At 49.3% G+C, this 15,782-nt stretch overlaps 1 protein-coding gene and 1 gene segment (V, D, J or C); both read left to right on the top strand.

Moving 5' to 3' along the window:
* LOC122693634 (immunoglobulin lambda-1 light chain-like) overlaps positions 1-15,782 on the top strand; it is a 473,571-nt gene that overhangs the window by 13,343 nt on the left and 444,446 nt on the right. The gene's annotated exons all lie outside the window — the stretch shown is intronic.
* The window catches only part of LOC122693629, a 463,707-nt gene continuing 456,064 nt past the window's right edge, over positions 8,140-15,782 (top strand). The window contains 2 exon segments of the V gene segment in view: positions 8,140-8,261; positions 8,371-8,677. Of these exon segments, the coding sequence occupies positions 8,207-8,261; positions 8,371-8,677 (362 nt within the window).

Here is a 15,782-nt window from a genome sequence, read left to right as displayed (position 1 = left end):
TCAGTGGAGACCATGGTTGAGCCCAGAAGAGGTGGTTTCTGGCCAGGCCCAAATCAGGGTCAAGGGGTCAATAAGACAGGCTTCTGTGAGTGTTTCACTTGGGATTTTGTGATATAAAAATCAACATGCAGAAGTGAATTGTATTTTGTAGTTCAGTAATGAATCATCATGAGAAACGCTGGGCTGGATGAAGCAGAAGCCAGAATCAAGATTGCCGGGAGAAACATCAATAACCTCAGATATCAGATGACACCACTCTTATGTCAGAAACTGAAGAAGAACTAAAGAGCCTCTTGGTGAAAGTGAAAGAGTAGAGTGAAAAAGTTGGCTTAAAGCTCAACATTCAGAAAACTAAGATCATGGCATCCAGCCCCATCACTTCATGGCAAATGGGTGGAGAAAGAGTGGAAACAGTGGCAAACTTTATTTTTGGGGGCTCCAAAATCACTTCAGGTGGTGACTGCAGCCCTGAAATTAACAGACGTTTACTCCTTGGAAGAAAAGGTATGATCAACCTAGACAGCATATTAAAAAGCAGAGACATTGCTTTGCCAACAAAGGTCCACCTACTCAAGGCTATGGTTTTTCCAGTAGTCATGTATGGATATGAGAGTTGAACTATAAAGAAAGCTGAGCATTGATGAATTGATGGTTTTGAACTGTGGTGCTGGAGAAGACTCTTGAGAGTTCCTTGGACAGCAAGGAGGTCCATCCTAAAGGAGATCAGTCCTGAATATTCATTGGAAGGACTTATGTTGAAGCTGAAACTCCAATACTTTGGCCACCTTAGGTGAATAGCAGACTCATTTGAAAAGAGCCTAATACTGTGAAAGATTGAAGGCAGGAGGAGAAAGGGACGACAGAGGATGAGATGGTTGGATGGCATCACCGACTCAATGGGCATGAGTTTGAGTATGCTCTGCTAGTGGGTGATGGACAGGAAGGCCTGGTGTGCTGCAGGCCATGGGGTTGCAGAGAGTCAGACACGACTAAACTGAACTGAATGAATCTCCAGTTTCTAAAAATAAAAACGCTAACGAGTATGATGCAATCAATATAAAACACTCTAAGACAAATCTGAGGAAGACCAGAAGTCTGTGTGCTGAAAATGACAAGCATGCAAGAGAAACCACAGACACAGTGAGCAGGTACCCCAGGCTTTAGTTCCAAACACTGAGTGTCACTAAGATACAGTCACTGAACAGAGCACAACGGTGGAACACAGCTTGCTGCTCTTCAGTCACAAAGTTGTGTCTGACTCTGTGTGACCCCATGCACTGTAGCACGCTGGGCTTTCTGTCCCTCACCATCTCCTGGTGTTTGCCCAAGTTCAAGTCCATTGAGTCGGTGGTGCCATCCAACCATCTCATCCTCTGCCATCCCCTTCTCCTCCTGCCCTCAGTCTTTCCCAGCATCAAGGTCTTTTCCAATGAGTCGGCTGTTCGCATAGGTGGCCAAAGTATTGCAGCCTCAGCTTTAGCATTGTCCTTTCAGGAGTATTTAAGGTTGATTTCCTTAAAGATTGACTGCTTTGTTCTCCTTGCTGTCCAAGGGGCTCTCAAGAGTCTTCTCCAACACCACAGTATCGTTGTAAAGCAGCTATACTCCAATAATCAAAAGATAACAATCATTCCCAAATGGATCACAATTCTCCCTGCAAACACGGTCATCACCTGCCATGAAGCACAAGGGAGGAAGTTCTACCAAAGAAATAGAAACTATGAGAAAAGACATAGAGGAAAAAACAGTCCTGGAACCATCCTCCTCTAGTCCCAGATAAGCTGATATGTCTGAGAAGGGGAGGTGCAGCAAGAGGTTCCTGAACTCCAGGAGCGAGGGAGTTCTGAGATTCCCCTGCAGTGGGCACCTGGGGTCACCTCTCCACCAAGAGTGCCTTTGTGACCCGCAACCTGTTGGTGAGAATTATGACTCAGGTGCTCTAACAGAAGAGGGTGTCAGTGTGATTTCAGGGATCCTGAAATTCAAGCTGGCATTTCCAAGGCTTAAAATGGAACCTACACCCGTAAACTCTGAATAGAGAAAACAAGGACCACCCCCCACCAAACCCCCCATCCAATCACACACACACTCATAGATTTTCTCCACAGCTGCTTTTGCTGGTCCCAGAAAGTGAAGATGCCCTGAAACATACAGGGTGCTGACAGCCTGGTCTAGTGGGGTTACGTGGAGTCATGCACTCACCGGGTGGGGGAATGTTTTTCCCAGACCTTCACTTCCATGTAAGTTTGGCAAATCAATAATAGAAGTTAAAAAATATGTGAAATTATTTTGAAATGAAGAATTAATATGAGAATTAATTATGCTGAAAATGAGAATGAATACAAAAATCTTCAAGTTCACAATTATTAAAAGTACTATAGAATTTTAAAATTATATAAATGAAACCCATTACAGATGTTGATTGCAGCCATGAAATTAAAAGACACTTACTCCTTGGAAGGAAATTTATGACCAACCTAGATAGCATATTAAAAAACAAAGACATTACTTTCCTAACAAAGGTCCATCTAGTCAAGGCTATGGTTTTTCCAGTGGTCATGTATGGATCTGACAGTTGGACTGTGAAGAAAGCTGAGCACAGACGAATTGATGGTTCTTAACTGTGGTATTGGAGAAGACTCCTGAGAGTTCCTTGGACTGCGAGGAGATCCAACCAGTCCATCCTAAAGGAGATCAGTCCTGGGTGTTCATTGGAAGGACTGATGCTGAAGCTGAAACTCCAATCCATTGGCCACCTGATGTGAAGACCTGACTCACTGAAAGAGACCCTGGTGCTTGGAAGGATTGAGGGCAGGAGGAGAAGGGGACGACAGAGGATGAGATGGCTGGATGGCATCACCAACTGGATGGACATGAGTTTGGGTAAACTCCGGGAGATGGTTGATGGACAGGGAGGCCTGGAGTGCTGTGGTTCAAGGGGTCACAAAGAGTCGGACACGACTGAGGGACTGAACTGAACTGAAAAGGAGTTCACAGTGTGTGTTACAGATGTACAGAACAGAATTTTGGACTCTGTGGGAGAAGGCGAGGGTGGGATGTTTTGGGAGAACAGCATCAAAACATGTATGTTATCAAGTGTGAAACAGATCACCAGCCCAGGTTGGATGCATGAGACAAGAGCTCAGGGCTGGTGCACTGGGAAGACCCAGAGGGATGGGGTGGGGAGGGAGGATGGAGGGGGGATCAGGATGGGGAATGCATGTAAATCCATGGCTGACTCATGTCAATGTATGGCAAAAACCACTACAATATTGTAAAGTAGTTAGCCTCCAACTAATAAAAACAATTTAAAAAAAAGTGTTTGTTAATCTGTTTCTAGCTGTAAAATTAAAAGCATAAACTTTGACCATGTTTGTATGGCAACGATAAACTTTCAGTAGAAATACAAAAGAAAATTTGAACAGGAGTGAAATATTTTCTTCCAGGAAGGCATTGAGTAGCCAGATAGTGCAAGCCCTTCATGATTTATAGTGCTGCTTCCTTATACCTGCTTTCCCTTGAGAAGCAGGAGGGGGTATGAGCAGAGGGGACGGGGCAGAGCCCTTAGATGTCAGAAGGAAGGATGCTGGTTCCTGACACCACAGAAGGGTCACTCTGCCTGCTCAGAGTCAGGCTGTGCAGGAGTGACATGCCACCTGTCCCCTCCCCACTGAGCACAGAATCCTGAGCACAGTCTGCGCTGCGTCAGCCGGGCCCATTGTCCAGTTCAGTGCTCAGGTCCTCCAGTCCTGGAAAGAGCAGCAGAGCTGGCGGTGTGAGGTGTCTGGGAACCAACAGGTCCCAGCCAGACACCCCAAACCATGATGCCTGCTGGTCCCCAACCCTCAGGATCTGCGATGGGTCTTTTGGCTCCAGACGCGGTCACTCAGGTTCCTTGATGACTGTGGGCTCCTAACCTTGGATGAAAGAGGAGGATGGGGGTGATCATGATCCAGGCACCTGGACACAGATGGTGCCCCAGTCACCTTCTCTTCTGCATCCTGGGAGCTGGGAGCAGAGTTAGCCTCATCAGAATGGCAGCTTCTGATTCCCAAGCCAATAGGGAGTGAACAGGTGGCAAATGTTTTATTTAACTTACATAGGAAAGAGGAGACCGGGAACTACTACAGTGGGGTCACGGAGTATAAAAGCAAAATGCTTATAGTTCACTGGAAAAGCACCTCCAAGCAATCTGCGTGTGCCTGTGTGCGTGTGTAAGGCACTGCTTCATTTCTAACGAAGGAGAAAGCACCCACGTCCTGCACAGTCAGGAGGCTGCATCCACGGGGTCATCACTGTCCTGACCTGACCCTGATTTAAAGGAATACGTGTCCCCGACCTCCCCTCAGACCTGACCCTGAGCTGTGAGGGCGCCGTGTACAGACTCACCCTGAGGGTCAGAGGGGAGCCCACAGACGGCCCTGAGGTCACAGGGGACACAGAACGGAAGCCCGGCCAGAAGGCAAGAATGAGACAGAGCACAGAGCAGGGCCAGGGTCTGCCCCAAGGGCTCCGGTCACCAGGCCGCAGGATGTGTGTCTCGGCCTGGACACCAGGGGGCGCGCGGGGACCGATCCTGAGTGTGGATGGGGGATGGGCGCTGGGACCCTGGCGCTGCCTGGTGGCCCCTGCTCTTGGCTCCCAGTGTGACCTCCCACCCCGGGACCCCCACAGCCCCGCCCCAGTGAACCCACTGGCCACTCTCAGGCACAGGGGTCTACCCAGGGCCCAGGGAGGGGTCAGAAAATTGTTTGGGGAAGGGGGTTCATTTGCATGAAGGGATCCTCCCCTTTCAGAACATGAAGAGGGGAAGGAGAGGTATGTTGACTCTCTGCTCAGCTGTGAGGTCACAGAAGGCAAGACGCCCTGACCATGTCCACCATGGCCTGGTCCCCTCTGCTCCTCACCCTGGTCGCTCTCTGCACAGGTGACTGGATGGGGGGACAGGGGAAGGGCCCTGGGAAAACACACGTCCCTTCTCCCTCCTCTCCTTCCTGAAGCCCACAGTCACCATCTCGGTCTCTCCCCCTTCCAGGATCCTGAGCCCAGACTGTGCTGACTCAGCCGCCCTCCGTGTCCGGGACCTAGGGACAGAGGGTTACCATCTCTAGTACTAGAAACAGGAGCAACACTGGGGGTAATTATGTCAGCTGGAACCAACAGCTCCCAGGATCGTCCCCCACACCTCTGATCTATGAAAACAGGAAACAACCCTCAGGGGTCCCAAATTGATTCTCTGGCTTCAAGTCTGGCAAGTTGGCCTCTCTGACCACTTCAGTTCAGTCTGAGGATGACACTGATTATTACAGTTTCTCATGGGCTGACGGCTTGAAAGTTTCCTCAGTGCTTCAGGCCAGAGTGGAAAGAGACAAAATTCTGCTTCCCCCACAGCCATGGGGCTCCCCGGGCAAGGCGTTTGCCCCTCCTTTCCTGGAGTCCCTGAGAGCATGGAACCCAGGGGACTGAGTGTCCCCTGACTGCAGCACAGCTGCCCCCTCAGCTCGACTCCCCTCCCCAGGGAAGCATCTCACAAGGGGTGGTCACACACCCCCTGGATGAAGGAGCTGCTGACAGCAGTTGCCCCCGGTTCCCAGGTCGGAGTCAGCAGCACAGAGCAGGGGGGTTAGTGCCGCCCTTGCTGGGTCAGTGGGCAGTGAACGCACATCCCTGTCCTTCCGCCACAGAAGGATCTCCTGTTAAAGGAAAAGGAAACGGAACTCAGAGTTTCTTCAAGTAATTTCTACACAGTCCAAGATCCAGTAAAAATTGTCACTTCGATCAAGAACCAGGAAACTAAATATTGAAGGGAAGTGAGACAGCATAGACATCAATGCTGAGATGCATCAGATGATGAAATCAGGTGACAGATATTTTTAGGGACAAATCATCAAATCTATCTGGTGAGCAAATACAAAAACTCTTGGGTCCAAAGGAAAAGGATATTAATGAAGGGGGAAAAAAGGAATCATGAGAACAAGCTTGTCAGAATAACCTGACAATACAATGTGTGAAAATAAAAAAGTTCTCTGTATAGTATCAAAGACATGTAATATTTATAATTTAATTCATTTATTTCGTCATTGGTAACGTATTTGGTGACTGGAAAAAAGGCTGCCCCTCCTTCCTCACAAGGCTTCCTAGGTGTCACTAGTGGTAAGGAACCCGCCTACCAACGCAAAAGACATAACAGATGTGGGTTCTATCCCTGGGTTGGGAAGATCCTCTGGAGCAAGGAACGGTAACCCAATTCAGTGTTCTTGCCTGGAGAATCCCATGGACAGAGGAGCCTGGTGGGAGACAGTCCATGGGGTCCCAAGGGTCAGACAGGATTGAGAACGAACAACTGAGCAGCACCTCGCTCACACTTTCAACACCATGAACGTTCCAGAGTTCGTCACCAGGGGGCGCTGTTTATCAGCTCAGAACTGGCAAAACCTCAACACACCCACGTGGTCCTTTGACCTGGCCCTGCACCGGGATCAGTGGCCTGAGTTGGGGGTGACAGCAGGTGCTTCTTCTCAGGAGACAAACTCTGAGCCGCGGCCCCCAGGCCTCCTCCTGGGAGTGATGCTGCACATGGAGCCGAGCACCCAGAATTGGAGGGTGAAGGGGTGAGGTGGTCATCAGTCCCCACCCTCTTCTCAGAAACAGAGGAGGGGAGGAGCCCCCAGAGCCCACCCCCTACACCCCTCCAGCTCTCCTCAGCCTGCTCCTGCTCCTCCTCATCTCTTTGCTAAGAGCCTGCCCTCCTGCTCCCCTCATTCATGACTTTCCTCCTGATCCTGGGCCTCTCTCTTTCTACAGACCTACAGTGTTGACCTCCATGGTGATGACCCAGTTCACTCTATGAGAATATCCTGGACATGTTTCCAAATCTTCCTGAACTTTACACTCACTTCCTCGGCCCCTCCTTGAACCTCTCTAACCCTTCCTTCCCGAGAAGCCTCAGGGCTCTGGCTCTCAGGTGTGACCCCTGCTCATCCCCTCGGTGCTCCTCCCCAGGTTCCCCTTGTGTCCCAGGGGATTTTGAATCCCTCGTGTGGCTGATTTATCCCCTGAAACCTCACACTCTGTCCTGTGTGCCATCGAGTGAGGAATCAGGTGGGGAGAGAAACCCTGGTCCTGAGACCTGGGAAATGATTCCTGGCTGAGGAGTGCCTGTGCTCAGCTGCTGTGGGATTGATTTTATGCACAGTGAGCAGAGACGCTGTTGGGGCCCCCGGCTGGGAAAGCAGACGCTCTCCTGGGGCTCTGCCCCCGGGGCGATCACTGCTGCTCCTACTGGACCATGTCTAAGTCAGCTTTGCTCCCTATGGTCACCTCTGAGTGTCCTCAGAACAACGACCTGCGGTGTCATGTCCTGTCCCTCATCTCAGATCTGAGACCCACCCATGGCTCTGATAACTCAGTCTGCCCTGTTTTCACAGATAGAACGTCCTGCTGCGCCGTAAAAGTCCCTCAGTGGAGATGCCATACATGTCAGAAAGTCTTTACAATTATCTTGTTTAAAGAACACAGGCGACAAGGAAAATTATGTTTTAGAAATAGTACCATGGCAATGCAAAGTTAAAACAGAGCCAGAGTTGCAGACAACTTAGTGATTTAACAACAACATCTTCTTCAGTTAAATTTAGGCATCTGTTTTAAGTGATGACCTTAGACTTTTATTAACCCATGAAGACATTTCGGTTCATTTGAAATCTCAAAGTCACACATCCACTGTGTAACACTCATGCACTACAGGGTAAAGTACAGTTGGCTGTTGTTTCCCATCCAGTGACAGCCTGAAGGGTGCAATTTCAAAACCACTTTGGGAAAAGTTGCCTCTTAAGAGCTCTGATCCCCAGGTCAGGATCTGTGTTTGTGCCAGGACACCAGGGGGCGATCAGAGGCCGTTGCTGAGTGTCTGGACCTGTGAGAGCAGAGACCAGTCCCCTGGTCCTTCCTGGTTTTTTCTGCTCAGGGTTCCCGCTGTGACCTCCCACACCCAAGCCCCACGGAACCCCATGTCTGACCACAACTGGTCTCCCTCAGGCACAGGACGCTGACCCAGGTCCCAGAGGTCACCAGAGCCTTGTGGGAGTTGGGGGGAGGACGTTCATTTGCATGAAAGGCCCCTCCCCCTCTCAGAGTATGAAGAGGGGAAGGAGCGGTGTGGGGACGCTCTGCTCAGCTGTGGGGCCACAGAAGGCAGGACGCCCTGACCATGTCCACCATGGCCTGGTGCCCTCTTCTCCTCACCCTGGTCGCTCTCTGCACAGGTGACTGGATGGGGGGACAGGGGAAGGGTCTTGGGAAGACTCACGGGCCCTGCTCCCTGCTCTCGTGCCTGGACCCCCGAGTCACCATCTCTGTCTCTCTCCCTTCCAGGATCCTGGGCGCAGGCTGTGCTGACTCAGCCGTCCTCCGTGTCCGGGTCCCCGGGCCAGAGGGTCACCATCTCCTGCACTGGAAGCAGCAGCAACATCGGTGGTGGTTATTATGTGGGCTGGTACCAACAACTCCCAGGATCGGCCCCCAGAACCCTCATCTATCGTACTAGCAGTCGAGCCTCGGGGGTCCCCGACAGATTCTCCGGCTCCAGTTCTGGGAACACAGCCACGCTGACCATCAGTTCGCTGCAGGCTGAGGACGAGGGCGATTATTACTGTTCATCTGCTGACAGTAGTAGTTATCATGGCACAGTGCTCCAGGCCAGGGGGGAAGTGAGACAAAAACCTGCTCTCCTCCAGACATGGTCCTCCCGGGGCTGAAACATCTCTGTCAAAGGAGACACTGTAGCAGCAGCTCTGAAATGGACATAAGTCGTGTTTCATTTCACACGGTGGGACCACGAATGTTTGGCCGTACTTGACAGCTTACTGCCAAGGTTTTCACCCCAGTGTCCTAAACTGCTCTTCGCAGTCCTTCTAATCCACATAAGACCATTTAATGGAAAGCAAGTTTGTTCAAACCACCATGTTCAAACACTATCATTTTAATTTCTGATCTTGAGTAGTGTGTTTTCCTATTATTTTCAAATGATAATTTAGCAGAATCTCAACTTAATGGCTGTATTGTTAGCTGTCGTCTATAAGGTTGCAGGTATATGAATTCTATCCCTGGTTATCCTTGGTTTCTCTCACACAGGATAGCTAAGCCCCTAGAGCTGGTTGGTGTGGGTGTCCACACCACAGCCCTGATGCCCTGGACTGTTGAGACCGTCAGTGGTGTCACGGCCCATGTGTGGGGAGACCCGTGTCCCCCCCAGACCACAGGTGACGCTGTGGCTCCCTGCACCCTGAGCAGGGACATCCCTGTTGCCGCTGTGCTCTATACTGGGACCAGCAGAAGCCAGCGAGGCCTCCTCAGCCCTCCTGTCCTACCACTCAGACTCCAGGAAGAACCAGGCTCCAGGGTCCCCCGCGGGTTTTCTGGATCCAAAGGTTCCTCGGACAATGCAGGGCTCCTGCTCGTCTCTGTGCTGGAGCCTGAGGACGAGGCTGACTCTGACCGTGCAGGCTGGTACAACAGGGCTTCTCACAGAGACACAGGCAGATGGAAACTGGGACGAGAACCTCAGCCTATCAGGGGTTTGTTCTCAGAGAACTGTCAAATTTTAAATAAATTCCCCAGAATCAATGAATTCCTGGGGCATGTTCTGGTTCATAATCAGTCTACTCCCAATTGTTCAGTCAGTTTTGCTGAAGTCTCAGAAAATGTAAACAGATTCTGACACCACTGAAGTGCACCCCGATCATCCATGTGAACAAGAGAGCCGTGGAGCTGAGCTCCCTTCCCTGAGATCAGGAGCAGGAGGCTTTCCCAGATGTGCCTTCAGCAGAGTCTGTGGACCATCCCAGCAGGCGGATTGTACCCCAGGGCGTGACCTGTGCTCCTGAAAGGTCAGAGGAGTGACCCTGAGAAGTGAGGGGCACCGGTGATACATCGCAGCAGGCAGGGAACCCCGGGAGTGGTTCTCCTGACCCACACCTGCTCGCTGTGTCCTGCCCTCCCCTCCTCTCCTCTCCACCCCATCGGAGCATTTCCGACTTCAGAGTTGGGGTGGTCTGTGGACTGTCAGGAGCAATATATGCCACAATATATGCCCACGTCCCTCTGCTTATGATGACCTTGATGAGCCCAGATCTGAGAGCACCATCTCCTGCAGAGGCACCAGCAGGGGCACGGGGATCCCCATTGCAATGATGACCAGGGATTCCAGGCAAAGCCCTGCCTTTGTGACCCAGGACAGAGGTGAGGGACACTGAGAAGTTCAGCCCTGCTCTCTGGCTCCTGGTTGGTCCCCCGCCCTCCTGGATCACTTTGGACCCCATCCTGATGAGGAGACTGGTCATCAGTGTCACAGAGCCCATCACTAAGCACAGCCACAAGGAATTCCCGTGTGATGGGGATGTCTGATGGAAGTTTGCCCTTTACTCCAGGGTGGGACCCATCCCTGCCCTGAGCCTGACGGTGACATCAGCAGGGCTGGGTTAGGTCTCTGCTGCCACTTGTGCTGTTAAATCCAGGCAGTCTCACCTCCTCATCCTGGTCCATCTTTATGGGGTCCATGAAATTGTCTCCCTTTCTCTCTGGTCTCCAAATCCAAGCAGAATACCCATGTGCCCAGACACACAGGGTTCCTCACAGGTCCTGAGCAGGATGCTGAGGAAGCAGAAGTCCAGCATCTGCGCCCTGGAGCCCCAGGGGGCCTCTCCCATCCCCCCGCCCATTCCTCTCCTGCTCCAGGCTTTGTGCTCTGCCTCAACCCTGACCCTTATGGAAGCTGGGTCCTTCCTTTACCTGGGGATTGCTCCCCTCCTCTCCAGGTACTGGGAGACCCTCCCCAGTAGGACGCGCCTCTCACACTCCTCATTTGCCCATATCTCGTCTTTTGCCTCATGGTCTCTCCCAATTTTCCCTCCCTGGTCCCTTGTTTGAGATAATATTGGATAAATGTCACTATTTTGGATGCAGACCTTATAAACCCACCTCCGTTAAATCTCCAGGGATTCTAACAATTGAAGGTTAGAAGGTTAGACTTCACCATGTCCAGTGAAGATCAGGTAATGGTCATAAGGGTTTCTCAACCAGAGATGAAACAAGAGCCCAGACAAGGATGAGATTACCATTTATAGGCATAATCTTTTATACCAAACATTTAATATAGAAAGATTACAAAATTAGACTAAAAACATCTTTAAATATCTGAGTCAAAAAGAAGTACTCTGAGGACCATGATCAAGGGTAAATGAGAACCCCTGGAAGTGATCAAGAAGAGATTTGTTGTACCTGAGAGCCTCCTATTCTCTTTGCAAAGAGAGAGATAAAAACACAGCCATTCAGTGTGTGCTGGGAAGGTCCCGGGAGACCCTGCAAATTCAGCCTTGACTACATATCAACCTGGGAAGGAAACTCAGACAGAATCATGACCAGGCACAACCCACGGGCACGCCGGGTGTTTGAATCCTGGGACTTGGTTCAGGTGGTTGTGTTCTGGTAGTGAACCCACGAACTAGGCAGAGCAAACTCAGACATCAGGGAATCCTGAAATTCATTGGTTTATCAGCATACCATTCAGGGGTCTGAGGTCATTAGGTACCTGGAGAAATCAATGACCAGGCCCAAACTCGATGAAGAAGATTCATTCTACTGCCCTGGGAGGTGACATCAGGAAGACCCTCCTGCAAATGTGAGAAAGCCCTTCTAGGAGGCTGTGGTGTGAAGTGGGGGAGAAGGCGGTCTGAGTCCAGCAAGGGGCGCTGTGGGCCTGGTTCTGAGAGCTCAGGGTCCTGGCCAGGCAGGCTGGCACCTCCTCCCCTGGCTCTTGCCCACGTGGGCAGCAGGGTCCTCACTGGAGGGTGACATTGCTGCACCTAGGACCCCAGGGGACACGACAGCTCTCAGCTCAGAGCCACAGGCTTGCCTCTCAGTTCCTGCTCGACTCTCATGGGATCAGTACCCAGACCTGACATCCAACCAAAGACAGAGGGATGGTCATACAACAAAAATGAACTCCCTGCAGTAACCTCGACCTCCAGGGATATATGGACAGGGGATGAGAGACCCCTGCAGAGGGGCTGCCCCATTGCCGACAGAACGCCTGGTGTTCACAGTGGAAGAGGGATGCAGGCAAGGACCCTTTGTCACCATCTATGTCATTTGAAATTATCCTTCTTGTGTTATTTGGCAGATTCAACATTTTATAGTGAACGATGGAAACTGATATTGTTTCAGTTTTTGTGGCTCCCTTACTCGTTCCTTTCCGTTATATTAATACTTTATATTCACACTTGTAACATGAAATATATGAAATCACAAGTTCCGCCAAACTGTCATCAATATGTTCACATAATAAGAAAAAAATGAAGTAGGAATATATATGTTTCACCTCTATGAGTTGAGGTTCTCAAACACCTGTGACAAAAATCATGTGAATTTTAATAAACAGCTATTTTAGAAGCAAATCCAATACGAACACAAAATTTGAATAGTATTTACATTTTTATTTCAAAGAAACAAGAGATGAACAAGACTTTTCCCGTCTCTTCCACACATGTTAACACTTGAGGTGTCTGAGCTCTTTCTCATCCCCATTGGCCCCACATCCCTCCTCCCTTCCAAGTCCAAGGGCTCCACAGCCAAACCACCCGGGAAGGGAGTTTTACTGTGTCCATGATGCTCACCACACCTACCTGTTCACACAGGGTGTTCTTTTCTATTTCCGATAATGAGACATGTATGCCAGCTTTGTTGGAACTGAACTTGCCAGCTATCATAATTGCATGATGACATGGTGATCTTTACCCCTAAAATCCACAGTTCTATTGAAGTTACTCCCCATATTCGTGGCTTTTCACAGCACAGGAGGCTGTCACTGCAAGCCTGGCCGTGTGTCTCTACATGTCTCTCCCACCTCCTGTCCTGGTCCCCCCACCGCTGGGACTAGAGACAGTTTAAAAGATTGCGTTCTAGGGCCACCCCTTACCCTTCACACCAGACACAGGTTCTGGATACTCTACTGGGCTCAGGGTCGGTGGAGGAGGACAAATGACATCACACAGGCGGGACACAGGGGTCCCTGAGAAAGACAGACAACATTCTAAAGATGGTCTCAGGTTTGGGAAAGGCTAGATTATTGGGGCAAGAGAGGAAGACTTAGGATAAAGGAATGGCAACCCACCCCAGTATTCTTGCCTAGAGAATCCCCTGGACAGAGGAACCTGTCCGTGGGATCGCACAGAGTCGGGCACGACTGAAGCGACTGAGCATGCATGCGAGCACGCATTGGAGAAGGAAATGGCAACCCACTCCAATGTTCTTGCCTGGAGAGTCCCAGGGACGGAGGAGCCTGCTGTCTGTGTGGTTGCACAGAGTCGGACACGACTGAAGCGACTTAGCAACAGCAGAGGTAGACTTGCAACTCCCCCTTCAGGCTGAGAATCTCCAGGGATGGGATAGAGGACCGAGGTCACCAAGGTCACGGGAGCACGTTTGCTGAAACACATCGCCCCATCATTCAGGGGCTCCTTCTGGTTGTGTCCCCGCTCTGTGTGAGGTCCAGCATCTGCCTCCTTCAAGTCCCCCGACCCAAGGGGACCTCAGGTGACCTGGGCAGGGAGAGGAGGAAGTGATTTGCGTAAGGCCCCTCCTCCTGACGAGCTGGAGGCATGGAAAGGCCCAGGACCCCACCTTAGCCTGCCGTGTCATGTCCTGTCCTTCATCTCAGATCTGAGACAGACCTGTGGCTCTATAACACAGTCTGCCCTGTTTTCACAGATAGAACGTCTCGCTGCGACGTAAAAATCCCTCAGTGGAGATGCCATACGTGTCAGAAAGTCTTTACAATTATCTTGTTTAAAGAACACAGGCGACAAGGAAAATTATGTTTTAGAAACAGTACCATGGCAATGCAAAATTAAAACAAAGCCAGAGTTGGACACAACTTAGTGATTTAACAACAACATCTTCTTCAGTTAAATTTAGGCATCTATTTTAAGTGATGACCTTAGACTTTTACTAATCCATGAACACATTTTGGTTCATTTAAAATCTCAAAGTCACACATCCACTGTGTAACACTCACATGCACTACATGGTAAGGTACAGTTGGCTGTTGTTTCCCATCCAGACACAGCCTGAAGGGTGTAATTTCAAAACCACTTTGGGGAAAGTTGACTCTTGTTTTTCATTTATTTTTATTAGTTGGAGGCTAATTACTTTACAACGTTGTAGTGGTTTTTGCCATACAGTGACACGAATCAGCCATGGATTTACATGTGTTCCCCATCCTGATCCACCCCTCCCACCTCCCTCCCTATCCCATCCCTCTGGGTCATCCCAGTGCACCAGCCCCAAGCACTTGTCTCATACATCCAATCTGGACTGGCAATCTGTTTCACACTTGATAATATACATGATTCAATGCTGTTCTCTCAGATCATCCCACCCTCGCCTTCTCCCATAGAGTCCAAAAGTCTGTTCTATACATCTGTGTCTCTTTTTCTGTCTTGCATATAGGGTTATCGTTACCATCTTTCTAAATTCCATATATATGTGTTAGTATACTGTATTGGTCTTTATCTTTCTGGCTTACTTCACTCTGTATAATGGGCTCCAGTTTTATCCATCTCATTAGAACTGTATCAAATGTATTCTTTTTAATGGCCGAGTAATATTCCATTGTGTCTATGTACCATAGTTTCTTATTCATTCATCTGCTTGGGCATCTAGGTTGCTTCCATGTCTTGGCTATTATAAACAGTGCTGTGGTGAACATTGGGGTACACATAACTCTTTCAGTTCTGGCTTCCTTGGTGTGTATGCCCAGGAGTGGGACTGCTGGGTCATATGGCAGTTCTCTTTCCAGTTTTTTAAGGAATCTCCATGCCGTTCTCCATAGTGGCTGTACTAGTTTGCATTCCCACCAACACTGTAAGAGGGTTCCCTTTTTTCCACATCGTCTCCAGCATTTATTGCTTGTAGACTTTTGGATAGCAGCCATTCTGACTGGCGTGTAATGGTGCCTAATTGTGGTTTTGATTTGCATTTCTCTGATAATGAGTGATGTTGAGCATCTTTTCATGTGTTTGTTAGCCATCTGTATGTCATCTTTGGAGAAATGTCTATTTAGATCTTTGGCCCATTTTTGATTGGGTCATTTATTTTTCTGGAATTGTGCTGCAGCAGTTGTTTGTATATTTTGAGATTAATCTTTTGTCTGTTTCTTCGTTTGCTATTATTTTCTCCCATTCTGAAGGCTGTCTTTTCACCTTGCTTATAGTTTCCTATGTTGTGCAAAAGCTTTTAAGTTTCATTAGGTCCCATTTATTTATTTTTGCTTTTATTTCCAATATTCTAGGAGGTGGGTCATAGATGATCTTGCCGTGATTTATGTCGGAGAGTGTTTTGCCTCTGTTCTCCTCTAGGAACTTTATAGTTTCTGGTCTTACATTTAGACCTTTAATCCATTTTGAGTTTGTTTTTGTTTATGGTGTTAGAAAGTGTTCTCATTTCATTCTTTTACAAGTGGTTGACCAGTTTTCCCAGCACCACTTGTTAAAGAGGTTGTGATTTTTCCATTGTATAGTCTTGCCTCCTTTGTCGAAGATAAAGTCTCCATAGGTACGTGGGTTTATCTCTGGGCTTTCTATTTTGTTCCACTGATCTATAGTTCTGTCTTTGTGCCAGTACCGTACTGTCTTGATGACTGTGGCTTTGTAGTAGAGCCTGAAGTGAGGCAGGATGATTCCTCCAGTTCCATTCTTCTTTCTCAAGATTGCTTTTGCTATTTGAGGTTT

Source organism: Cervus elaphus, chromosome 5, assembly GCF_910594005.1.
Source record: "Cervus elaphus chromosome 5, mCerEla1.1, whole genome shotgun sequence".
Taxonomy (NCBI): domain Eukaryota; kingdom Metazoa; phylum Chordata; class Mammalia; order Artiodactyla; family Cervidae; genus Cervus; species Cervus elaphus.
Note: the sequence above shows the minus strand (reverse complement) of the source record. Positions and strands in the feature narration are given on the sequence as shown.